This window comes from Scyliorhinus torazame, chromosome 19 (genome assembly GCF_047496885.1).
Source record: "Scyliorhinus torazame isolate Kashiwa2021f chromosome 19, sScyTor2.1, whole genome shotgun sequence".
Classification (NCBI taxonomy): Eukaryota; Metazoa; Chordata; class Chondrichthyes; order Carcharhiniformes; family Scyliorhinidae; genus Scyliorhinus; species Scyliorhinus torazame.
Window position 1 is genome coordinate 104,596,365 of NC_092725.1, and position 27,066 is coordinate 104,623,430.

The 27,066-nt window shown below is 43.1% G+C and overlaps 1 protein-coding gene and 1 long non-coding RNA gene across 4 annotated transcripts in view; one reads left to right on the plus strand and one right to left on the minus strand.

Moving 5' to 3' along the window:
- LOC140396396 (host cell factor 1-like) overlaps positions 1–10,952 on the plus strand; it is a 126,689-nt gene extending 115,737 nt beyond the window's left edge. For all 3 annotated transcript variants that reach the window (XM_072484981.1, XM_072484982.1, XM_072484983.1), the window contains exon 25: positions 1,188–10,952. In XM_072484981.1, the coding sequence (XP_072341082.1) occupies positions 1,188–1,227 (40 nt within the window). In that variant the 3' untranslated portion in view covers positions 1,228–10,952. The remainder of the gene's footprint in view (positions 1–1,187) is intronic.
- Positions 1–27,066, minus strand: part of LOC140396397 (uncharacterized) — a 110,475-nt gene that overhangs the window by 61,682 nt on the left and 21,727 nt on the right. The gene's annotated exons all lie outside the window — the stretch shown is intronic.

Here is a 27,066-nt window from a genome sequence, read left to right on the forward strand (position 1 = left end):
TCCAGTCTGATCTGGTATCTTGCCTGCTTTGCTTGGCACGAGGCATTATTCTTGCATCAGTTCTTCAAACCTTTCTACCATATTTGGCAGCAATTTTCTGACCTGCAAAAAATATTTGTTGCTTCCAGGTTTGATGTTCAAAATAGTTAATGTATATGCAAGAATGAATATTTGAGACAGACCAATTGTAGGGGCCTCATGGCACCTAATTGAAGAAAACGTACAGGTGAATGTTCTCACATTCCCCATTCTCCTGAAATTCTAGATAAAAATTTGCACACCACTCTCAGCGGTGGTCACAAAGTGCCAACAATTTTCTGGGCAGCAGCCTTCTTAAATGTATCAAACATTAACCACCTGTACCATCCTCACCAAAATCCACCTTGGAGCAATATAGCTGGATTAAAATAGAGAAGTGTTGGCATGTGTTCAATTTATCAGCAACTGGCACGGGACTGATTAATTAGTTTCAGTGCCTTTCAAATCTGGCATGGGTGCATTGTAAATTTTGGAGCCTTGCCAGCTCAAGTTTTCAAAGGAAGTAAAATGTCTGATGCCTTCAATGGAATTGTTTAAATGGGCTATCACTTGGATTTTAGATGAATGGAACCACAGTGATTCTGCTCCAGATTTCAAGGTGGACCTAGAAAGCTCCTAAATTCACTTGCAGGGAAGGTTTATGTGCATCTTTTTCTCTTGTGCATTGATTATGACAGGATTTGGGCAGAAAAAATGTGACTCTTGTGACTTATTAGTAGCCAAGGAAACCTTGGCCCTTAGCCCTCCTGGCCATTAGTATTCAGAGTTGCATTGGGCAGCACGGTGGCGCAGTGGTTAGCACTGGGACTACAGTGCTGAGGACTCGGGTTCGAATCCAGACCCTGGGTCACTGTCCGTGTGGAGTTTGCACATTCTCCCCGTGTCTGCGTGGGTTTCACCCCCACAACCCAAAGATGTGCAGGCTAGGTGGATTGGCCGCATTAACTTGCCCCTTAATTAGAAACAAAAAAAAAAATAGTTGGGTACTCTTAAAATTTTTTTTTAAGTATTCAGAGATGCATGGCAACAAATGGCACGATTCAAAAGGAAACAGATGATGGAGGAGGAAGGGGAAATAATTGAGGGTATATTGTAACATATGACCATAGTGAAAAACAGTTAACACAATGCCCTGAATGTCATTGCAGCACTAAAAGTGGCGGTGCCAAGAAGTCCAAGTCCGAATGATGAATAGAAGAACTTTTCTATTTGCTGAATGAAAGTAGTAAAGTACCGTTGGATAGTATTTGTATTTATTTTGTAAATGTTTTGTAATATGTTTCTGTTATACTCTTAATCCCTATAACTTGTGAGCTTCTTAGAGAAGGAATTTAATTTGTATTAATTGTACAAAGTACATTTCTTGTTTTAGAACTGTGACAATAGGCTTCAGGCAAGTTTTAAATGATAGCTTTTTAGAAACATAATGTAGATTTTAAATTTGTATTAACATTACTGTGTAGAGTTCATGTAGGTGGCTTGTTTCTAAAGTGGCTTATTCTGAAATCACTACAGTAGTGACTGGATGTTTGCCGTGCAAGCAGTGGTTTAAAGAGTTTTCAAAGAAATGTTGGTGTTTCACCTTGTTGCAGGTGGATTAGGTAGGTCTTTAAAGCATGTTTATATGTGGATGACGTTTGGGACCAAAAAGGCACTACGGAGAAGCAGCTTCCTTCTCAGAGTAGCACTTACACAGATTCTGAATCACCATTAGAAACAAAAGTTATTGAACAATTTTTCTTTGTGTGTGTGCGCGCGCGACCAAGTGACATTTTTGTGCATGATTTGTGATGAAAAATTAAAACTGCTTTTTTATTTTTGATTTTTATACAAATATAAAAATGATTGAAGATGTATTGGGTATATAGGAGTTGTATGACCCCACTGCTTACTAAAGTTTTTGTGAAATCATTCAACCATAATCATCTCTTGTTGGCCCAAAAGGAATTTTCAAAAGTATTTTGCAGCAGCAATGGTTTGGTTTCTTCCAAATTTAAAAACTTGCCCTATACACACAATTATTCCCATATAGAAATGGGGGGGGGAAATCCAAGAAAGGTGGCAAGGGCATTGATTGCAGTATTCCAGCAAACGGTGATGACTAACTATAGAGCAGCATAAACAAAACAATTGCTTTAAATGCTTTGTTTCAATTGTACAGATTAAATAAATTGATGTCACTTTTCTGAGAGCTTCCTGTTTTGTGAGCACTGTTAATTTCTGGAAGGTTGTGGGGTCATGCAACTTTAAGGATTCATAACTCGAGCATTTTGTTGGACTGGTTGAGGTTGAAAATTAATGCTTTAATACTGGCTAATTTCTTCATAAAATTGTATAAGTCAACCTCTGCTATAGCTAACCAGTGGATTTGTATTTGTTATTGAACTCAGTAGTTGATAATTTCTTGCATTTTTCTTTTTGATTTGCTTTCCTATTTTTTTTCCTTGATTAACCTGTTCACCAAGTTAATAGCGCAGAGATGCAGAGAAATTCTGAGCTGAATTTTAAGAAATGCACACAGATCTACACTCAGCACTTCTGTTAATTCCACACTAACAGTTTCAGCTTTAATGAGGTGCATTGGGAAGTGTCAGTCCAGAGGAAAGTTACATTTTATTCACATTGCTCTTGTATCTTTCTGCAGGTATATATTATGTATAATATCATTGGAGTAATCTTTATTTGGTAAGATATGTTAAGTTTTCTTTTTTGCAGTAAATACTGCTTTAAACAATTTTGTGCAGTTTAGTTAATTGAAAAGCTACATTTCCACCAATGGATGGATCACGCATTGTAATTGGATATTCGCTTTATACCATTAACTCAATAAGAAGTCAACATAATTTCTTTTTAATTTAAAAAGATGAGACAGATTTTATAAACTAGGCTAGTTCAACAGTGCCCTTTTAAGACAAGTTTCTAATTTTCGATGATAAAGTGTGACCTGAAGTAGGATTCACTCAGAGCCGTTCATGTTAGGTATCTGATGTAATGAAAAATAAAGAAAAAAGTTGCCGAATCTGAATGCTACTCTCTCGACCGTAATATACAGCTGCAACCATTCACAGCAGCAAGTGGTTCAGATTGAAAAGGTACATTTAAATATCTTTAATAGAGTGTACATGAAACTACATACTTTTTATATTCTTGAAATATTAAGATCTAATTGATGAGCACACCCCTTAACAATGGTGTGCTCATGATATAATAGAATTCCAGCAGCTTTGTTCGATTTCTCTATGACCAGAGTTGAGAGCGAGGCAATGTTTGTTTTCCCCCAAAGTATATTTGTTATTTTGATCAGGGTACCCTAGTTTTATTTTTGTGCTTTTATTTTTATTATTTTGCGCAAGGACAATTTACTTTGTTTTTCAGTACAGGGTAGTTTAAAAACTGGATTATTAATGCAAACCATACTTCTATGCTTTACCATGCATCCAGAAAATGTTCCAGCCGCCAACACATTTTCTGAATTACTTCATGTTTCTTCCAAAAGTATCTAAGCAAACACTGGTACACAACTGAAGTAACAGGCTGGTTTTATATGGAAGTAACTTTTAGAACAGAAGCAAATGCAAAGATGTTTTGTATAAAAGTTGTGAAAATAGATGTGAAAATAGTTCATGCTAAAAATGACACAGTTCATCTGGAAGGTTTTGTATATTTTTTGATTTGAATGGAGGGAGAAGGAACTGGGTTTCTCTGTGTGTCAGTAGGTACAAATGAGTAGTGATTTGTACAAAAGAAGGCACAGAAAGTAACAAGGCTGCCCCATTGATAGTCCAGGGTCTTGGAGGGATTATGTAAGTCACGTCTTTCATCGTCTCTGCTCCTCCTCCATCCATTTTGTATAGATTGGGAGTTTTCCTAGCCTAAATAACATGGTTTCCTGTTGACCTTATCTTGGAGCTTCCTTTTTTGCCCTTTTATCTTCCTTGTTTACTTTCATACCACCATCTTCTTTAAAAACAGTAACAGATAAAGGACTGTATATATCAGTGGGGATAAGATGGTATCAGTATGACCATCATGGTCATATTTAAACTGGTATTTTCTTCCCGTTTGGATAATGACATCTTTTTAATTGTATGTTTATTCACATGAGGCTGCATCGTAGTGGAAACACCACAGTACAGGCACTGCCTCTGGTGATTCTTGAAGTTAAGAGGTTGAGCCAGGAGAATTCAGGCTCTTCGGTACCTTGGTGGTATATCACGCCTCTTATGACAGGAGTTTTCCAGGGCATCTTCATATTGTCAGGGCTGATGTTTTTTTTCAATGTGTGCTAAATTTGAGATTACTACTTAAAGCGTCAAACTGTGATGTTTATTGCAATTCAGTTGCCGCTGCACTCTCCTACATCAAATGTATTGTTGGCTGTAGATTTGCATTATCACAAAAATCGGAAGTTGTAAGAAGTGAGGTAAGACAGTACTCTGGCAGATGCAGAAAATATTTAGATATGTCATTGACAGGCATGTCCTACAGCCTGTACTAACTCCATGAAGCAGTTATGTGTAACTTTCAACGGCTTTAATTTATAACTCAGCAGTATATAGTACCTAATTCTTTCTCCTTCTTGCCTCCTATCAGCAGCATTGAATAGGTATTAAAGATGCTCCCGTTTTGGTGCATGAAATAATTAATTGTGCGCCTTATGTTAATTTTCCAATGATCTTTTTCTAGTGATCCATTCAGACCTTTTTGATAAAGTTTGTTTTTATTGCTTTTACACTTGCCAGCATCTTTCCCATGATCAGTGGTGAGGTATCATCAAACGTTTGGACTCTTGCCAGTGGCGAATGTTCAAGACAGCTGTGTATGTCATTTTTTTCATTGTTGTTTGATTTCTGAAGGTATGGCACAGTACTTGCAGATTAGCAAGATGGCCCAACATGACTTAATCCGTTGACTATCGTGATAGCCAAACTCAAGTTTTTAAAATTTAAATCAGCCCCTGGTAACTGGTGGCGTCAATCAGAGCCTTGATGCACTAGTTGAGTCAGATTCATTTGTGACTCATGTCCAGAGATCACCCAAAGAACAAAATATCATATTTGCCTCCAGAAATTCCTGAAGGAATCCCCGTGGACTTCTATGTTGCTGATTGCAGCTATATCGAGACATAGGAAAATTGCATGGAACAAGTTGACCTCAGAATTTAAACTGATAAATGTTGACTCAAAATTATAATAAACTTACTGGTGGATATTGAAAAGAGGAGGGGGGGGGCGTCTATTGCCGTTCTACTGGAAATGATTCTGCTGATACTTTTTGAAATAGGATTTTTGTACAACATTATTGTAAGTGCTATTTGTAAAACATACTCAAAATTCAGGAAGCTGCAAAATGGTTTATTTATTAGAGCACAAACATTTAACCAGTTTCTCATGGGATTGCACATGGCTTCAAGACCAATTGTAATCTTCAGGTAAAGTGGGATTAAAGAATGAGGGTAATCAAGCCAATGAGGGTAATCAAGCCAGACTGCACAGGCATAATTAAGTTGCCATTTTACAGTGCTTATTCTGTCCTGATATTTATATAAAGTTTTGATTTTTATAATGAGTTGGAATTTGGGCAGAAGAGTAGTAAAATTCTTTGGAATTAAAGTATTTCTTTAGTCCAGGCAGGAGAGTTGGGTGACTCCAAACTGAGTTAACAGGAGCACCATTGACACGATAGTGACCCAGTTTTTCATGCAGTTTAAAGTGCAAATATAGAAATTACACAGAAACAGATCACCTTGCGCAAGGAAAGGCTGTCTGTACTTAAAGTTGATAATCACCAGAACCGGAGCAGATGCACCAGAGGGTAAGGGAGGAAATTATGAGGCACTGGCCATAATTTTCCAGTCCTCCTTTACAGGGGATGGTGCCGGAGGACAGGAGAACTGCAAATGTTATACCCTTGTTCAAGAAAGGGTGCAAGGAGAAACCCAGAAACTACAAGTCAGTCAATTAAACCTCAATGGCTGGAAAGCTTTTAGCAACAATCTGGGACAAAAATTTAAAGTCACTTGGAAAAATGTGGATTCATTAAGGAAAGACTACATAGATTTGTTACGGGTAAATTGTCTTTAACTAACTTGCTGGAGTTTTTTTGACATGGTAACAGAGTTGATGGGGGTAAAACAGTTTATGTGTGGATATGAACTTCCAAAATACATCTGTTAAAGTATCACAGAAGAAGCTTGTCAGCAGAGTTAAAGCCTATGGAATAAAAAGCACTGTGGCAGCATGAATATGAAATTGGCAGAATGATAGCATATGGTAGTGGTGATAGTTGTTTTAAAAAATGGAGCAAGGTTTTTGGTAGGGTTTCCCAAGAATCTCTACTGGACTACTTGATCTATGGCAATCACCTAGACTTGGGTGTGCAGAGCACTATTTCAAAGTTTGGTGATAAAACAAAACCTATAAGTATTATGAACTTATGAGGAGGATAGGGATAAGCTGGTGGAATAGGCAAGTGGCAGATCAAATTTAATGCAGATACATTTTGGGAGGAAAAGCAAGGAAACGCAATATAAAATAAAAGATGCAATTCTGAAGAGGAGCTACATGTGCACAAATTGTTGATGTTGACGAGACAACTTGAAAAAGTAAAGCATATGGGAAACAGGCACAGAGTACAAAAGGAGGAATTTATAATGAACCTGTATTGGTTTGGCTTCAACTGAAGTATTATGTCTGGTTAGCACTGCTGTCTTACAGCACCGAAGACCCAGGTTCGATCCCGGCTCCGGGTCACTGTCTGTGTGGAGTTTGCACATTCTCCCCATGCCTCTGGGTTTCGCCCCCACAATCCAAAGATGTGCAGGGTAGGTGGATTGGCCGTGTTAATTGCCCCTTGGAGGGGAAAAAAGAATTGGGTACACTAAATTTATTGAGAAAAATTATGTCCAATTCTGTGGGCCGTGCTTTAGGAAAAATGTGAAGGCAATAGAGGGTGCCACTGAAAAGATGCTGATAGCATACGTTGGATATCAATAATTTCATCACTGCTTAAAGCATCTATTAATCTTCAGGTGTGGATGAAATATTGGTAATGGAGGTGTTGCAGACATGTCTTCATTAGCACTCCAGCTTCTTTTAATGGCCTGCTTTGTAAAATGTTTACTCATTACTCTTTATTGTCACAGATGAATGTGTAGCACACACCGTGTTAGGATACTTTCCACCCAGCTCAGTGGCTCTGCATACAAATCCCTGAAATGATCATATCTTGCCAAATGCATGACTTTGCACAAACATTTAAATTCAGGTTGTGGGGAAGGAACAAGGGAATAGGACTAATTGGATAACGCGTTTCCAAAGAGCGCTGGCATGAGCCAAATGGTTTACTTTGCCACGATTCTATGAACAGTTACAACAATGGTGCCTCAATGTCCTTTCACTTTTCTCACCAGATTAGTAGCTGGTGGCGATTTACAAAGTTTAATGTTACTTCTACAGTTCAACGTGTTTTTTCTTGCATTTGTGGCTAAATAACAACTTCCTTATGCTGACTGCGTCTTCTGTGAACCTAAATGTGCTGTGGGTTAACTCCCAATTCACAGTGTTCACTAGACAATCTGTCATATGCCCAGCACATTTTCCCACTGCATCTGAAAGCCAGGAATAGCCGTCAGATCAATGCATTACTACATAAACCCCAGATTGGTCACACATGGGATCAGAAAGCCTTTATAAAATATAAAAATGTTATACTTTAAAACCAGAATCGCCTCCCAACAAGTAAATGCACTTTCTTAACAATGGGGCTTTAGTGCAATCTAATTGGCAACAGGTATTTGAGATGAAACGGTCAGGCTCATCTCTTTGTCAACATTCAGGGTGAAATATTGTATATGAATGATGCAAATTCCAATTCACTCTCGTATTCAGGGGGACTTGTTTGCCCAGTGATTTATGTTGTAGCCACCTCTTTCCAATCAGCAAGCAAACCAAGAGTTTAAAACCTTTTCACCTTGGTGTATTTCTTGTGGATTGTGCTATTTCATTGTGTTTTCCCCTAGATTTGAATTTTTACCCCCATCATAGCTAATGGCTTAGATTAGAATTCTGTCTCCCATTCTGACAATCTGTTTATTGAATAAAATGTGCCAGCAACCTTTTACTTCCGTGGCTGCTAAACAAAGTCAATAATGGGGCATAGATTTAAAATATTTGACAGCAGTGTTAGAGAGGGAATAGAGAGATATTTTCACCCATAAGATGGTAGGGATCTGAACTCACTGCCTGAAAGGTGGTAGAGGCAGAAGCATACTCATTGCATTTAAAAATTACTTAGATATGCACTTGAAGTGCTATAACCTACAGGACTTTGGACAAAAAGAGCTGGAAAGTAGGATTAGGTTTATTTTGATCAGCACAGACACAATGAATTGAATGGCCTCCTTAAGTGTCATTAATATTCTGTGTTTCTGACAAAGGTATTGAACACTCACCACATAAGGGACATTTTAACTCTAGATTAAGAAGACATATTTTTGTCTAGCTGACACTCTACAATGTGGGATCTTAATAGGCAACAGTACTTTTAGATGCAACACCCCAGGTTTCTGCTGAATAGTGGGTAACACAAAATAAACTCCAGGATGCTGACTAAGAGAAAGGGAAAATTTAAGCCTTTCTGTGCACCTCTGTGCCTTGCTCCTATTTGTTTTAGGAACCATTATACTTGGGGTTTCAGATGCAAGTATGGCGCATATTTCAAGAATGGCACTTTGTACTTAATTGACACTTGTATCCCTATTGGTATGCTAACTCAGCAAGCGGTGGCAGTCCCTGACTGGAGAGGCTGAATAATCAGGACGACTGCCTCAGTGATCAGTTCATGATAGGCTTCAATGTTTGGATGTTTTGGTGGCCAGTTTTTGAAACAGTGGGGTTCTGAAAGCATGGTGTGGGTTGGGGGGAGGGACCACACTTAAAAATAGGGTCTGTGGGGTCGAGGGGGATTAAACAAAAGCTGTCAAAGTGTAGAATATGGTTCACAAATGTGAAATTCTAGTTTATGTTGTAACATAAACAAAAAGGAAAGGAGAGCAAAACACCTTTTCTTAAGTATTTACCCATCGCATGACATCGATAAAATTACTGTACTGGCACCTGAGCCACGTTATTATTTCAATGTCACAGTGCATAGCTGAAATATTGTTTTACAAATCTCCAACTGCAAAGTCCAGAAATCTCTGGATTCAAAGTAAACAGAAAAGTTTGTGTCTTATCAAATGTCAGCTATTTTCAACAGCTAGAAATAGTCCCAAAGTGCACACTTCAGCAGAAAGAAGCTCACTTGTTTTTTAAGATTCAGTTCTGTGATTGCTCATTCAATTGATGCTGATCAGATAATTCTTGGACCTGATTTTGCTCTGTGATAGCTTATCAGCCATTGCATAGGGATCAAAGGGAAATATGTTGCTTGTTTCATTTTTTCCTTAATAATTTAAATGCATTTATATTTTAAATAATATTGGGTGGATGCTATTAAGGGGCAATTTGATAAATGCATGAGGGGAGAAAGAAATGGAAGTACATGGTGATTGGGTTGGATGAATGGGGTGGGAGAATCCTCGTGCGGAAGATAAAAACTGTCCGAGACCAGTTGAAAGATTTAGACTCTAATTCTGTGTATAAAATTGCCTTGAATGTCCTGTCCATGATGTATCAAAAAAACGATTTAACCAGATAAATTACTGTTTTGAAAATCTAATGTTAAACTATGTTGCTGACTTAGAAATTGTACATGAAAGGTTTGTACTTTTATGGGAACTCTGTTAATGTACTCCTTTGCAGATAAGATCTGCCATCCACTCTGGGATGCGTGCTCAAAGCATTCCTCAGACCCAGAAACTAGTGATGCAAAGCGTAGGTCAGTATGAGGCAAAGCATAGGCCTAGATAGTTTTGTAAACCGTATGCAACTTCCTAGGAACTTCATGCAAGTTGCCAAAATTTCAGAAAAGGTCTTCCACACTTTTCAGTAATACCATTTCATATTTTAAAAAAAGGATTATTGCTGTGTTAGTATTTTTGGTAAATGTGAAGGAAAGTATAATGTGTGAGGTGATGGCTGGCGCTTTTTTTTTTTTGAAATAGTGTTAATAAAACATGACAACCCGGTGTAAAAATGCAAAATATTTACATAAAATAAAATCATGGCTTTCCTAGCCATTCTGAGTTAAATCGCTGCTGAGAGTAAATTTTACTGGAGTTTGGTGGCATCTCCATCAGATTGCAAGTTTTAATTTCACTTATTGAGATACAGTTATGCAATATATGAAGGAAGAAATTAAATATTCACTTTAACCAATGAAACCGTTATAAATACATCTATATTAAAAGTAGAATATGATCTGAGTTCCTTTATAGCTGTTGATCAAAATCGAGGTCGTAAAGGATTTTTAAGTATAAGGAATGGCTCTAGTTTAGTGTGAATATGTCAGAAAAAATTAACAAATCATTGGCCAACCCTCAGGCTTTGGCCCATTTAGTTACAAAAACTCTCAAAGTACTTGCATGTTCTTCAGCTGGTACATTTTTACACAACATTTGAAAACCTACACACCTCTGGTGCAGCCGAGAAATGATTATATGCCACATGGTGCTTGGGTTCAAGCTTGTATAAATCATGCTGCGAAGCAGCCCATCTTTAAATGAGCAACATCATAGCACTCGTGTCAAGTGAAACACAACTTTCAGGTTTTATGTTTCACTGGGGGGGGGGGGAAATGTAGATTTATTTCTTCTCGACTGGTCGTATTTTACTGCTTGTTTGTGCTTTGTAGGAAAAAGTATTATCTTTGTACATTCTCAACAGTAATAAAATAATTGCCAATAAGTTTTTATCCTACTTACCACTTCCTCTTCTGTCAGTTAATTACACAGAAATAAAGGATTTATATTATGCCTGTGTTTATAGTATCCACTGGTTCTGTTGGCTTCAGTTTCTTAGACATGTGTCAATTACAAGGCACATCAACACACAAACATGCTCTCAGTGGAAGGCAAGCAGGTTTATTACCTGCTTTTGAAAATATTTTTTAAACATTTAAAAAGTATTTGGTATATATTATGAGTGGCGCTTTTTAAAATTGTCTTTGCTGTATTGGTTTGCGGCCTCACGTTTATTCGGAACACAAACTTTACTATGTAACTGCCCTGGTCAATATCTATCTCAACCAACAACAAAAATCCACAGATTATCATGGGACCTTGTGTACAAATTATCATCCCACAAAGTGCAATCGCATTGTTTGGTGTAATCTAGAGACCACCAACTAATGAAAGGGGTGGCGAAGAACAAGTCTGCAGAGAAACATACATAGAAAATAGAACCAGGCGGAGGCCATTTGGCCCTTCGAGTCTTTTCCACCATTCATTATGATCATGGCTGATCATCAAGTTCAATACCCTGATCCAGCCTTCTCCCCACAATTACAGAGAGATGAAACATTATAGAGTAGTTAGAATGGAGGACTTCAATTACCCAAATGCAGACTAGAACAGTGGTAGAGTAAAGGGCAGAGAGAGGCAAAAGTTCCTAGATTGTGTTCAGGACACTTTTCTCCCGAAACACGGATTAATTTGGACCTGGTTCTTAGAAATGAGGTGGGCAAGCAGATCATGTTGCAGTCCACTCACAGACCTATCAGAATTATCCACCTGGAGAAGATAAAAGACCGCATCCGAGGGTCAGAAGAAAGCTTCCTTACTGCAGGGGGGCAATTTGTCAGTCAGTTCCAAAATTTGTTGGAGGCCAACAACAGCCAATAGAGGGGGAACTGGATGGATTAGAGAAGGGGAAAAACAGGCAAGGAGCAATGCCAGGGACGTACAACCCAGGGGGAGGGGGGTAAAGGGAGCAGAGAGTCTGAGATGGGCAAAGAGAGACAACACAGGGGGGGGGGGGGGGGAGCAGAGCCCCCCCTCGCACCTCCCACTCATCCACAAAAAACACGGCTGAAGCCGACAAAGGGAGAAGAGAAGGGGAAGGGAGCAAGGAAAAGGGGTTGCCCCCCCCCCGTATTGACCAGGGTAGCAAAGGGGGTGGGTGGAGGGAGACTGGGAGGAGTTAAGGAAAGGGGGTGGGGGGGGAGGACACACCGAACTAGACGGCAGCAATCTGTGAATGAAGTAAAGTAAGATGAAAGCCTTTTTGCTTTACACTGTACAATAAATAAACCCGACCGTCAATGTACATAATGTTGAAAATGACAATAAAAATTTTTTTTTAAAAATAAATGGTTCCAACGCAGTCAAGATATATTCCCTTTGAACAGAAAGGTAGTGGAAACAATTCCAGAGTTTCCTGGATGACAAAAGAGATATAAATTAAGATAAGGAAGAAAAAGTGTGCTTATGATGGGTGTCAGGTAGAAAATACAGGTGGGAACCAAGAGAAATACACAGGTTCGGAGGGAAGGTGAAAAAGCACATAGAGAAGTAAAGAGGGATTAAGAGAAAAGACTGGCAGCCGACACAAAGGGAAATCCCAAAGTCTTCTATGGGCATATAACGAGTAAAAAGGGGAGGGAGTGGGGCCAATTAGGGACCTAAAAGGGAATTTACACATGGAGTTTTGAGGCATACTGAGGTATTAAATTAATACTTTGCTTCCGTCTTTACCGAAGGGGTAGATGCTACCCAGCAGATGGTGCAGATGAGGAAACTGTCCCAAGAGGGTTCAAAATTGATAAGGAGGAAGTGTTGAATAGATTGTTGGTATTTAAAAGTTTTTAAAAATAAATTTAAAGTACCTGATTCATTTTTTCCAATTAAGGGGCAATTTAGCGTGGCCAATCCACCTACCCTGCACATCTTTGGGTTGTGGGGGCAAAGCCCATTCAAACATGGGGAGAATGTGCAAACTCCCCACGGACAGTGACCCAGAGCCCGGATGGAACCTGCGACCTCGGCGCGTGTTGCAGCAGTGCTAACCACTGCACTATCGTGCTACCCTCGTTGGTACTCACAGTTGAAAAAGCACTTGGACTGTATGAGTTGCATCTAAGGATATTAAAGGAAATGAGAATGGAAATTGCAGGGGCACTGGCTATAATCTTTCAGTCTTGTCTCGACTCAGGGTGGGAGTTTCCAAAGGACTGCAGAATTGCAAGTGAAGTGAGCGTGATTGCCCTTGATAATCAAGCACCATTTGACAGTGTATGGCATCACGGAACCCTACTAAAATTACAAATGGTTATCAAGAGGAAAACTTCATAAACTGGAGTCGTACCAAGCATACAAAGATTGTTGTAAGGGGTGGAAAGAGGAGGGAGAAGGGGGGCAGTGGCTGTGGTAGAGGTGTGCCTATTTCACTATCCCTTCATCGCCATTGAGTCAAAATCCTGGAAAACTCAGTCTCGCAGCATTGTAGATATATCTGCACCATACAGACCCCAGTGGTTCTTGAAGGTTGCTTGTCAACATTATTGTCACCAAGAAAATTAGAAATGGGGAATAAATGCTGCCCTTGCCAGCGACTCTTATATTTCATGTTCGATTATTTTTAAGTACCTAATTAGTTGTAAAATGTTTGAAATGTCCTGAGGCCGTGAGAAAGTGTGACATGTAAGGTTTTTTTTCTTCCATCTCTGAAACTACTTCTGAAGGTATTTCTCTGAATTAAATGGCTGCCTTTTAAAATTTTCTGTCCCATTGATTTTAGTATGTCGGTGTGACTGATTTTCCTGTTGCGCACAGTAAAACAAGCAACATGTTTTTTTAAAAACAGGAAGTTTCACTGAGTAATTGCCTCTGGCTTTCAGCAATTATGGCCCAAATCAAATCGCTAAGATAATACTTTATCATCGCTAAGATAGTACTTTATCAAGAGACAAACAGCTGATTGAAAATGTGTGAAGACCCAACTTTGCCCGAGACCTGCAGAGCCGCTAAATCATTAAGTTTGGGGTAAGAATCTCTGGAAATGGCCAAAATAGCGGCTTAACACAGTACAAGCTGCATTTTTGGAATCATCTCAATGCTAATCGGGCCACTTGTTGGAATGGTCATTACTGCATTTTGCTGTATTATTTTCTGCAAGTTTGATGAGCATGAACACAAAGAATTTGGTTTCACGATACTATAGGCTGCATTGTATTTGCACCATTTAATTGTATTGCTGTCCCTTTTGGTGATATTGTGTTTAATTTGCCTACCACACAGTAACCTCTTCTGGATCCCTGTAATGTTCCTCATCTCCTGGAGCTATCCTGGCTACAGCTGATCTAATCATAGCTTCTGTGGTGAGCTAAACGGCACACAGACCAGCTAGTCCTGCTTTTTGAGGGAAGCAAATCTGCGATGGATTTGGAAGCACTAATACAAGGTGGTGAACAAGGCTTGTTGTTGGCTTCTCTTTTAGTCCAAAGATTCACTTTAACTTATGCTGAGAAAAGTAATTACATAAGAGTGACTTCTAACTTGTAAAGTGTTAGTGAACGGAACAGTAATGCAAGCTTTCATACTCTCAAAACAATTTATTACACACTGATGCACGATCAATCACTACTGAAGCGAGATTGTAGTCCAATTGAAGGCTTTAATAAACAAGTGGTTACCCCAGCAGCGCCGGTACAGAATGACTGCTGTGGGTGAAACACAGACTCTTATGCTCCGCCTACTGGGCAGGTTCCACCACTCATACTACAGTATAAGGTACATCCTACCTAGGGTCCACGATACCCCTAATATAGTCTACCACACACACCTGTTTCATTAAAAGGGTACATCTAGTGAAATTACTTGTTTGAATTACAAAAGGAGCAACATGATTCAATATGAAAATAAGATACTGCCCAGTAAGTTCTGACAGTAATAAATCAGACACACAGCAGCCAACAACATCAGCTTCCTGCATGTATCTACTGTTATGGGCAGGGTTTAGAAAATTCCAAAGTATATCATCGAGTTCACCTGACCTACAATTGTTTATAGATTTTGGTTATGAGGAGTACAAGGGCCTACCTTTCAGGTGTTATTCAACCTGAATAACAGGTTGAATAAAGTGCCTTAAGCACTTTTAATCAAAAACAAAGTTTATTCTACGAATTTAGTCAACATTTTTATAAACACACAGTAAGCATTTTTATCAACTACAAACGTAAATACACAACACAGCTACAGCACTCTATGTATAACCTTTAATAAATTCCCCCTTTTAAGCTGTCCTATTATGACAAGATCCCATAAACCATAAAACCCTTTTACCAAAACTGTAGGTTTGAATTCCGTCCAGAAAACAGTTATCACTTTTTTTAAAAAGTGATCTGGAGATACCTTTTAACATGCAGAGAGAGAGAAGACAAGACTTCTCTGTCTGAATTCAGCTTCCAAAATGTGAAAACCAAAGCAGAAAAACTCAGAGCCACACAACAACTTCCAGCTCAAAAACGAAAGTAAAACACGAATCCACAGCCCAGCTCCACCCACACAATGACATCACAGAAGCCATGTAATAAGACAAAACATTTCTTAAAAGAACACTCCCATGACACCACACAAAACCCAACAACCTGTACAAAACAAAAGTACTTTGTAACTGTGATACATTATACAGGTTCAGTTTTTAAAAACTGGTAAATAAATGATCCTTTGGGTGAGGTCAGAAACTGGAGTTCTTCTTCGCACTAGATTTCTTGTTCAGTGTAGTGTGCAGGAGGAAATGCCAGGAGCAACACCAGACTTACCGAACAATGAGGAGTCAACCTGGTGGAGGTAAGGAAGCAGCAAGCAATAGAGCTAAGCAGTTTCACAACCAGTGGATCATATCTAAGCTCTGCGGTCCTGCCACATCCATCCGTAAATGATGGTGGGCAATTAAATAACTGCAGTGAGGCTCCACAAATATCCCCATCCTCAATGATGGGGGAACCCAGCATGATTTCAAAAGAAAAGGCTGAAGCATTTGCAATCTTGAACCAGAAGTGCCGAGTGGATGATTCATCTAGGGCTCCTCCGGAGGTCCACAGCATCACCAATACCAGTCTTCAGCCAATTCAATTCACACAATGCTACCAAGAAACAGCTGAAGGTACTGGATATAGCAATGGGCCTGACAATGGTACTGAAGGTATGTGCTCCAGAATTGCTGTGCCCCTAGCCAATCTGTTTGAGTACAACTACAACACTGGCATCTAGCTAGTGGAAAACTGTCCAGGTATCTCCTGTACACAAAAAGGACAAATCCAACCCAGACAACGACTGCTCCCATCAGTCTATTCTCGATCATCGGAAGAGTGATGCAATGGGTCATCAACAGTAATATCAAGCGGCATTTGCTTAGCAATAACTTGCTCACTGATGCTCAGTTTAGGTTCCGCCAGGGCCACTCAGCTGATCTCATTGCAGCCTTGGTTCAAACATGGTTAAAAGAGATGAACTCCAGAGGTGAGGATAGAGTGACTGTCCTTGATATCAAGGCGGCATTTGATAGAGTGTGGCATCAGGGAGTCCTAGCAAAACTGGAGATAATGGGATCAGAGGGAAATTCTAGAGGGAGTCATACCTTGCACAAAGGAAGATGGTTGTGATAGTTGGAGGTCAATCAGCTCAGTTCCAGAGATAGCACTGCAAAGGTTCCTAGGCCCAACCAGCCTCCGCTGCTTCAACAATGATTTTACCTCAATCATAAGGTCAGAAGTGGGGATATTCGCTGATGACTGCATAAAGTTCACCATTTGGAACTTCTCAGGTATTGATGCAGTCCATGTCCAAATGCAGCAAGATCTGGACAATGTCCAGGCTTGGGTTGACAAGTGGCAAGTAACTATCATGTCACACAAGTGCCAGGAAATGACCACCTCCAATAGGAGAGAATCTAACCATCGCGCTGTGACATTCAATGACATTACCATCGCTGAATCCTCCACTATCAACACCTTGGGGGTTCCCATTGACCAGAAACTAATCTGGACTAGCCATTTAAATACTGTGGCTAATAGAGCAGATCAGATGATAAAATTCTGCAGCAAGTAACTCACCTCCTGACTCCGCAAAACCTGTCCACTAGAACTAAGGAGATGCAGTCAGTTTCCATTTAGCGCCACTCACAATTTTGCAGTGTGAGCTTATTTCTTTTTTTAAATGAAAATTCTCCAAGATCAATTGTAAAACTGAATTTAAATGGAGTAAACAAAAAGCAATGGTAGCACTGGAAAATCAAAATAGAAAATGTGGAAATACACAGCGGGGTAGCCAACAGGGGAGGGATTCTCCCATTCGGCAGCAGAGTGTCCACGCCATCGGAAATAGGCCCGGGGAGCGAGAGGCTGGCCCGCCGATCGGTGGGCCCTGATCACGGGCCAGGCCCCATCGGAGCCCCCCTCCTCCACCCCCGCACAGGCCGTCCCCCTGACCCTGCATGCAGAGTTCCCGCCGGCTGCGACCAGGTGTGGACGGCGCCGGGAGGACTCTGCATTTTCAGAGCGGCCGCTCGGCCCATCCGGGCGACCAGCGGCACGCCAAACGCTCCGGCGCCAATGGCGACGATTCTCTGCTCTGTAGAGAATCGCATGCCGGCGTCGGGGCGGCGTGGCCTGGTTGCGGGGATTCTCCGGCCCGGCGCAGGGCTGGGAGAATCCCGCCCCAGAAATTTGAATTTAAAGAGCACATTTAATGTAAAAGAAAATGTCCCAAAGTGCTGCGCAGTCACATTGCCAAACAAAACTTGACATCCGATAAAGCCATATAAGGAGATATGGTACATGACCAAAAGCCTGGTCAAAGACATAGGTCTTGAGCAGATTAGAGAGGCTGAGATGTTTAGGGAGTGGATGCTAGAATTCATGGTCCAGGCAGCTAAAGATACAGCCACCAATAATAGTGAACATAATCAGGGATGCTCAGAAAGCCAGAATTAGAGCGCAGATACCTCTGAGGGTTGCGGGCTGGAGGAGTTTACAGAGATTTTTTTAATTTTTAATTTAGAGTACCCAATTCATTTTTCCCAATTAAGGGGCATTTTAGCATGGCCAATCCACCTAGCCTGCACATCTTTGGGTTGTGGGGATGAAACCCACGCAAACACGGGAAGAATGTGCAAACTCCACACGGACAGTGACCCAGAATCAAACCTGGGACCGTGGCGCTGTGAGGCAGCAGGGCTAACCCACTGCGCCACTGTGCTGCCCTGAGATTACAGAGAGATTACAGAGGTGGCATCATAGAGGGATATGAAAACAAGTATGAGAATTTTCAATACAAACAATATATAATATAAATAAAATTAGAAACTGCTGGATAAATTCAGCAGGTTTGCCAACATCTGTGGAGAGAAACAGAATTACCGTTTCGAGTCTTCTGGGACATTGTTTCACTGTGTGAGAATGTGGGTCAATAAGCACAGGAGTGATGAGTGAGCAAATCAACTTTCTTTAGGACCCTGGGAGAGACATTCATCTGTCTTTTTTCTTCACAGAAGCTGACACATCTGTTGAATATTCACACATCTTTCTGAACACTGATACAGCACAAGAGACACTGAAAGTTGTTACAATCATGATAATGAAATCTACATCATGAGAGATACGAGTTTTTAAAAAATTAATTTGAATGAGTATGTTTATATGTTCTAGGTTTCTTCTAAGTAGTGATCAGGGACAATGGGATTAATGTTGTTTAAACTGGACTTCCGGGTGCGGCGATGACCAGCTGAGTCGCACGTTTCGGCAGCTCCCTGTGAAACGGACTTTTGGGCTCTTGATAGGAGCCCCAACGGCAATTTTGACGGCTAAAAACACTGTGCGGTAAACCAGAAGGGAATCCCCCTGGATACGGATGGAAAAAGGAGGAGAAAGTGGCCAGATTGCAGTGGATCCTTTAGAACAGCGGCAAGGAAGGCAAGCAAAAACCAAGATGGCGTCGGAAGGTGGCAGTTTAACATGGGGCCCTGAACAACAAGAGTTCTTGAAATGCTGTGTGGAAGAGATCAAAAAGGAAATGAAGAAAGAGCTGTTGGCCCCAATACTACAGGCGATCGAAGGGCTAAAGGAGGAACAAAAGACCCAGGAGCGGGAGCTTCGGGTCGTGAAGGCAAAGGCAGCCGAGAATGAGGACGACGTACAGGGCCTGGTGGTGAAGATGGAGACGCAGGAGGCACATCAGAAACGGTGTGTGGAAAGGTTGGAGGCACTGGAAAACAACGCAAGGAGGAACAACCTGAGGATTCTTGGTCTTCCTGAAGGTGTGGAGGGAGCGGACGTCGGGGCATATGTGAGCACGATGCTGCACTCGTTAATGGGAGCGGAGGCCCCGGCGGGTCCGGTGGAGGGAGCATACCGAGTGATGGCGCGAGGACCGAGAGCAGGAGAAATTCCCAGAGCCATAGTGGTGAGATTCCTCCGTTTTAAGGATAGAGAAATGGTCCTTAGATGGGCGAAGAAAACTCGGAGCAGTAAATGGGAGAACGCGGTGATCCGCGTTTATCAAGATTGGAGTGCGGAGGTGGCGAGAAGGAGGGCGAGCTTTAATCGGGCCAAGGCGGTGCTTCACAAAAAGAAGATAAAATTTGGAATGCTGCAACCGGCAAGACTGAGGGTCACATATCGAGGGAAGCACCACTACTTTGAGACGGCGGATGAAGCGTGGACTTTTATTGTGGAAGAAAAACTGGAATGAGCGGGTTATTAAAAAGAACGTTCGAACAAAGTGGTGGGGCGAATGTGGGGGGCAAAGAGGGGTTTTATGTACTAATCCTGCGATGTGGTAACTTTTCTCTCTCCCACAGGTGGTGATGGGGGGAGGAGGGGAGGTGGAGGAGATGGGGCGTTGGCCATTGGGGGCGGGGCCAAGGGAGAAGCGCGGGCTTGGTTCCCGCGCTATGATAATCATGGCGGGAATAGAGAAGCAGGAAGGAGGGGGCGTCGCACGGTGCGAGCCGAGGTCACGGGGGAAGCCGAGGTCAGCCAGAGTTTGCTGACTTCTGGGAGCAACATGGGGGGAGTAATTACGCTAGCGGGGGATCTAGCGGGGGGGGTGGGAGGGGGGAATTACTGGGTTGCTGCTGCTGGGGAGAGGGGGGAGCTGGTATGGGAGAGGATGGGCGGGGGGGCACCGCCTGGGGGAGATACAGCTGCGTGGGAACCGGGTGAGGAGCTGGAAAATGGCGATGGCTAATCGACAAGGGGGGGGTAGGAAGCCCCCCCAACTCAACTCGGCTGATCACGTGGAACGTGAGCGGGCTGAACGGGCCGATAAAGAGGGCACGGGTACTCGCACACCTTAAGAAACTTAAGGCAGATGTGGTTATGTTACAGGAAACGCACCTGAAACTGATAGACCAGGTTAGGCTACGCAAAGGATGGGTGGGGCAGGTGTTCCATTCGGGGCTAGATGCGAAAAACAGGGGGGTGGCTATATTAGTGGGGAAGCGGGTAATGTTCGAGGCAAAGACTATAGTGGCGGATAACGGGGGCAGATACGTGATGGTGAGTGGCAAACTACAGGGGGAGACGGTGGTTTTGGTAAACGTATATGCCCCGAACTGGGATGATGCCAATTTTATGAGGCGGATGCTAGGACGCATTCCGGACCTAGAGATGGGAAAGCTGATAATGGGGGGAGATTTTAATACGGTGTTGGAACCAGGGCTGGATAGGTCGAAGTCCAGGACTAGAAGGAGGCCGGCAGCAGCCAAGGTACTTAAAGATTTTATGGAGCAGATGGGAGGTGTAGACCCGTGGAGATTTAGCAGACCTAGGAGTAAGGAGTTCTCGTTTTTCTCCTATGTCCATAAAGTCTACTCGCGAATAGACTTTTTTGTGCTGGGTAGGGCATTGATCCCGTAGGTGAGGGGAACGGAGTATACGGCTATAGCCATTTCGGATCACGCTCCACACTGGGTGGACTTGGAGATAGGGGAGGAAACAGGAGGGCGCCCACCCTGGAGAATGGACATGGGACTAATGGCAGATGAGGGGGTGTGTCTAAGGGTGAGGGGGTGCATTGAAAAGTACTTGGAACTCAATGATAATGGGGAGGTCCAGGTGGGAGTGGTCTGGGAGGCGTTGAAGGCGGTGGTTAGAGGGGAGCTGATATCAATAAGGGCACATAAAGGGAAGCAGGAGAGTAAGGAACGGGAGCGGTTGCTGCAAGAACTTTTGAGGGTGGACAGACAATATGCGGAAGCACCGGAGGAGGGACTGTACAGGGAAAGGCAAAGGCTACATGTAGAATTTGACTTGCTGACTACAGGCACTGCAGAGGCACAATGGAGGAAGGCACAGGGTGTACAGTACGAATATGGGGAGAAGGCGAGCAGGTTGCTGGCACACCAATTGAGGAAAAGGGGAGCAGCGAGGGAAATAGGGGGAGTGAGGGATGAGGAAGGAGAGATGGAGCGGGGAGCGGAGAGAGTGAATGGAGTGTTCAAGACATTTTATAAAAAATTATATTAAGCTCAACCCCCGGATGGGAGGGAGAGAATGATGGGCTTCTTGGATCGGCTGGAATTTTCCAAGGTGGAAGAGCAGGAAAGGGTGGGACTGGGAGCACAGATCGAGGTAGAAGAAGTGGTGAAAGGAATTAGGAGCATGCAGGCGGGAAAGGCCCCGGGACCGGATGGATTCCCAGTCGAATTCTATAGAAAATATGTGGACTTGCTCACCCCGGTACTGACGAGGACCTTTAATGAGGCAAAGGAAAGGGGACAACTGCCCCCGACTATGTCTGAAGCAACGATATCGCTTCTCTTAAAGAAGGAAAAGGACCCGCTACAATGCGGGTCCTATAGACCTATTTCCCTCCTAAATGTAGATGCCAAGGTCCTGGTCAAGGTAATGGCAATGAGAATAGAGGAATGTGTCCCGGGGGTGGTCCACGAGGACCAAACTGGGTTTGTGAAGGGGAGACAGCTGAACACGAATATACGGAGGTTGTTAGGGGTAATGATGATGGCCCCACCAGAGGGAGAAACGGAGATAGTAGTGGCGATGGATGCCGAGAAAGCATTTGATAGAGTGGAGTGGGATTATTTGTGGGAGGTGTTGAGGAGATTTGGTTTTGGAGAGGGGTATGTTAGATGGGTGCAGCTGTTGTATAGGGCCCCAGTGGCGAGCGTGGTCACGAATGGACGGGGATCTGCATATTTTCGGCTCCATAGAGGGACAAGGCAGGGATGCCCTCTGTCCCCATTATTGTTTGCACTGGCGATTGAGCCCCTGGCGATAGCGTTGAGGGGTTCCAAGAAGTGGAGGGGAGTACTTAGGGGAGGAGAAGAACACCGGGTATCTTTGTATGCGGACGATTTGCACGATACGTGGCGGACCCGGCGGAGGGGATGCCAGAAATAATGCGGATACTTGGGGAGTTTGGGGATTTTTCAGGGTATAAATTGAACATGGGGAAAAGTGAGTTGTTTGTGGTGCATCCAGGGGAGCAGAGTAGAGAAATAGAGGACCTACCGTTGAGGAAGGTAACAAGGGACTTTCGTTACCTGGGGATCCAGATAGCTAAGAATTGGGGCACATTGCATAGGTTAAATTTAACGCGGTTGGTGGAACAGATGGAGGAGGATTTCAAGAGATGGGATATGGTATCCCTGTCACTGGCAGGGAGGGTGCAGGCGGTTAAGATGGTGGTCCTCCCGAGATTCCTCTTTGTGTTTCAGTGCCTCCCGGTGGTGATCACGAAGGCTTTTTTTAAAAGGATTGAAAAGAGCATCATGGGTTTTGTGTGGGCCGGGAAGACCCCGAGAGTGAGGAAGGGATTCTTACAGCGTAGCAGGGATAGGGGGGGGCTGGCACTACCGAGCCTAAGTGAGTATTATTGGGCCGCTAATATTTCAATGGTGAGTAAGTGGATGGGAGAGGAGGAGGGAGCGGCGTGGAAGAGATTAGAGAGGGCGTCCTGTAGGGGGACTAGCCTACAGGCTATGGTGACAGCCCCATTGCCGTTCTCACCGAGGAACTACACCACAAGCCCGGTGGTGGTGGCTACACTGAAGATTTGGGGACAGTGGAGACGGCATAGGGGAAAGACTGGAGCCTTGGGGGGGTCCCCGATAAGAAACAATCATAGGTTTGCCCCGGGGGGAATGGATGGGGAATATGGAATGTGGCAAAGAGCAGGAATAACGCAACTGAAAGATCTGTTTGTGGATGGGAAGTTCGCGAGTCTGGGAGCGCTGACCGAGAAATATGGGTTGCCCCAAGGGAATGCATTCAGGTATATGCAACTGAGGGCTTTTGCGAGGCAACAGGTGAGGGAATTCCCGCAGCTCCCGACACAAGAGGTGCAGGACAGAGTGATCTCAAAGACATGGGTGGGGATGGTAAGGTGTCAGATATATATAGGGAAATGAGGGACGAAGGGGAGACTATGGTAGATGAACTAAAAGGGAAATGGGAAGAAGAGCTGGGGGAGGAGATCGAGGAGGGGCTGTGGGCAGATGACCTAAGCAGGGTAAACTCGTCGTCCTCGTGTGCCAGGCTAAGCCTGATTCAGTTTAAGGTATTACACAGGGCACATATGACTGGAGCACGGCTCAGTAAATTTTTTGGGGTGGAGGATAGGTGTGCGAGGTGCTCGAGAAGCCCAGCGAATCATACCCATATGTTTTGGTCATGCCCGGCACTACAGGGGTTTTGGATGGGGGTGACAAAGGTGCTTTCAAAAGTAGTAGGAGTCCGGGTCGAACCAAGCTGGGGGTTGGCTATATTTGGGGTTGCACAAGAGCTGGGAGTGCAGGAGGCGAGAGAGGCCGATGTTTTGGCCTTTGCGTCCCTAGTAGCCCGGCGCAGGATATTGCTAATGTGGAAAGAAGCCAAGCCCCCGGGGGTGGAGACCTGGATAAATGACATGGCGGGGTTTATAAAGCTAGAGCGGACTAAGTTCGTCCTAAGGGGGTCGGCTCAAGGGTTCACCAGGCGGTGGCAACCGTTCGTCAAATACCTCGCAGAAAGATAGATGGAATGGGAAAAAGAAGGCAGCAGCAGCAGCCCAGGATCGGCGGGGGGGGCGGGGGGGGGGGGGGGGAGGGGGAGGGCGGGGGGGAGGAGGAACCAGAAGGACTCTCAGGGTTGTTAATATATACTGTATAGTATGTATAGGTCGTTGCTACAGATAATTATATATTGGACTGTTAAATTATATTTTTGGAGAGTGTTACTTGTGACAAGGCAGTTGCCAATTAGGGCTAGTTTTCATTTTTGTTATTTATTATTTATTCATTTTTTGTTTGTAAAATAGGTCATTGTTATTTGTGTTGTTATAATATTGTGTAAAGGATGCACAATGTACTGTGTTGGTTGACCAAAAATTTTCAATAAAATATTTAATTTAAAAAAAATGTTGTTTAAACTGGTAGAATTTTAAAACATTTTTTTTGCCACTGGTTAACTTTTCCTATCTCTGTGTATACAGTGGGCACAATTCTGATACATGCAGCGGGGGGGGTGAGGTCCCCCAGAAGCAGCACCTGCTCAGATAAATGAGTCCAAGTGGTGCAGGTAACTAAGTCTAACTGGGTAGTAAAATTTGCATTAAGGTTTGGATGAAAGTACTCACATGTTACACTTCATTGCATTTTGCTTCCAACGTGTCCAGCATTTTAACCCTTGTACTGAGTGTTCTCTCACTCCTAAACACCACTCACAGGATTTACATAAGACTAGGCCATTCAGTCCCTCAAGACAATTCTGCTCTTCAATTAGATTACGGCTCCTCTGTACCTCAATTCCATTAACCTGCCCCGGCACTATATCCCTCAATATCCTTTCCTGACAAAAATCACATTGCTAATTAATCGCCAGCCTCAACATTTTTCCTGGGAGTGGGAGAAAGAGAGCCCCATAATTTCACTCCACTTAGCGTAAAGAAATGCTTCCTGACATCAGCCCTGGATGACCCATCTCTGATGTGAAGATTCTTCCCCCTTCTTCTGGACTCTCTTGTAGTTTTTGTGAAATTACAGAGTCCACCGCGAGTTGTTTTAAACGTAGGGTTGTTTACAAGATCTTAACAGGTTGGTGCCAAACTGGCCGACTTATACACAACGTGGATTAGTCTCTCCCGCCCCCTTTAATGGGGAAGCTCGTACGCCACAGGGAACATGGGGAAGAGAGTCTTTTTCTTTTAATATAAAGTACCCAATTCTTTTTTTCCAATTAAGGAGCAAATTAGCATGGCCAATGCACCAAACCTGCACAGCTTTTTGGATTGTGGGGGTGAGACCCACACAGACATGGGGAGAATGTGCAAACTCCACATGGACAGTGACCCGGGGCCGGAAATATTGAGGCCAAGCAGCCCACCAACACCCTGAGTTCAATGAATGAATTCAGCGCAGATCAGAGCCTGGTCCTGTGACCTTCACAGTTTATGTAGCTCACAGTATATCAAAGACGTGCAGGAGATTTTTTCCCAGTTTTCTAGTTAATATTTATCACTCAAATAAGATCATTAAAAACATACTTGATCACATTGCTGTTTGTGGGAGCTTGCTGTGCATAAATTGGCTGCAGCGTTTCCTACAACAGAGACTACACTGCAAAAACATATAATTGGCTGTAAAGTATTTTGGAATGTCCGGAGGGGAAAAAGGCACTTCGAACATAGAGCATAGAACGAAACAGCGCAGTACAGGCCCTTCGGCCCATGATGTTGCACCGACATGGGAAGTCAAAAAACAAAACCAACTAACCTACACTATGCCATTATCATCCATATGCTTATCCAATAAACTTTTTAATGCCCTCAATGTTGGCGAGTTCACTACTGTTGCAGGTAGGGCATTCCACGGCCTCACCACTCTTTGCGTAAAGAACCTACCTCTGACCTCTGTCCTATATCTATTACCCCTCAGTTTAAAGCTATGTCCCCTCGTGCTAGCCATTTCCATCCGCGGGAGAAGGCTCTCACTGTCCACCCTATCTAACCCCCTGATCATTTTGTATGCCTATATTAAGTCTCCTCTTAACCTTCTCTCTAACAAAAACAACCTCAAGTCCATCAGCCTTTCCTCATAAGATTTTCCCTCCATACCAGGCAACATCCTGGTAAATCTCCTCTGCACCCGCTCCAAAGCTTCCGCGTCCTTCCTATAATGCGGTGACCAGAACTGTACGCAATACTCCAAATGCGCCGTACCAGAGTTTTGTACAGCTGCAACGTGACCTCATGACTCCGGAACTCAATCCCTCTACCAATAAAGGCCAACACTCCATAGGCCTTCTTCACAACCCTATCAACCTGGGTGGCAACTTTCAGGGATCTATGTACATGGACACCTAGATCCCTCTGCTCATCCACACTTCCAAGAACTTTGGAATATTAGCCAAATATTCCACATTCCTGTTATTCCTTCCAAAGTGAATCACCTCACACTTCTCTACATTAAACTCCATTTGCCACCTCTCAGCCCAGCTCTGCAGGTTATCTATGTCCCTCTGTAACCTGCTACATCCTTTCGCACTGTCGACAACACCACCGACTTTAGTGTCGTCTGCAAATTTACTCACCCACCCTTCTGCGCCCTCCTCTAGGTCGTTGATAAAAATGACAAACAGCAACGGCCCCAGAACAGATCCTTGTGGTACGCCACTTGTAACTGAACTCCATTCTGAACATATCCCATCAACCACCACCCTCTGTCTTCTTTCAGCTAGCCAATTTCTGATCCACATCTCTAAATCACCCTCAATCCCCAGCCTCCGTATTTTCTGCAATAGCCTACCGTGGGGAACCTTATCAAACGCTTTACTGAAATCCATATACACCACATCAACTGCTCTACCCTCGTCTACCTGTTCAGTCACCTTCTCAAAGAACTCGATAAGGTTTGTGAGGCATGACCTACCCTTCACAAAGCCATGCTGACTATCCCTGATCATATTATTCCTATCTAGATGATTATAAATCTTGTCTCTTATAATCCCCTCCAAGACTTTACCCACAACAGACGTGAGGCTCACCGGTCTATAGTTGCCTGGGTTGTCTCTACTCCCCTTTTTGAACAAAGGGACCACATTTGCTATCCTCCAGTCCTCTGGCACTATTCCTGTAGCCAATGATGACATAAA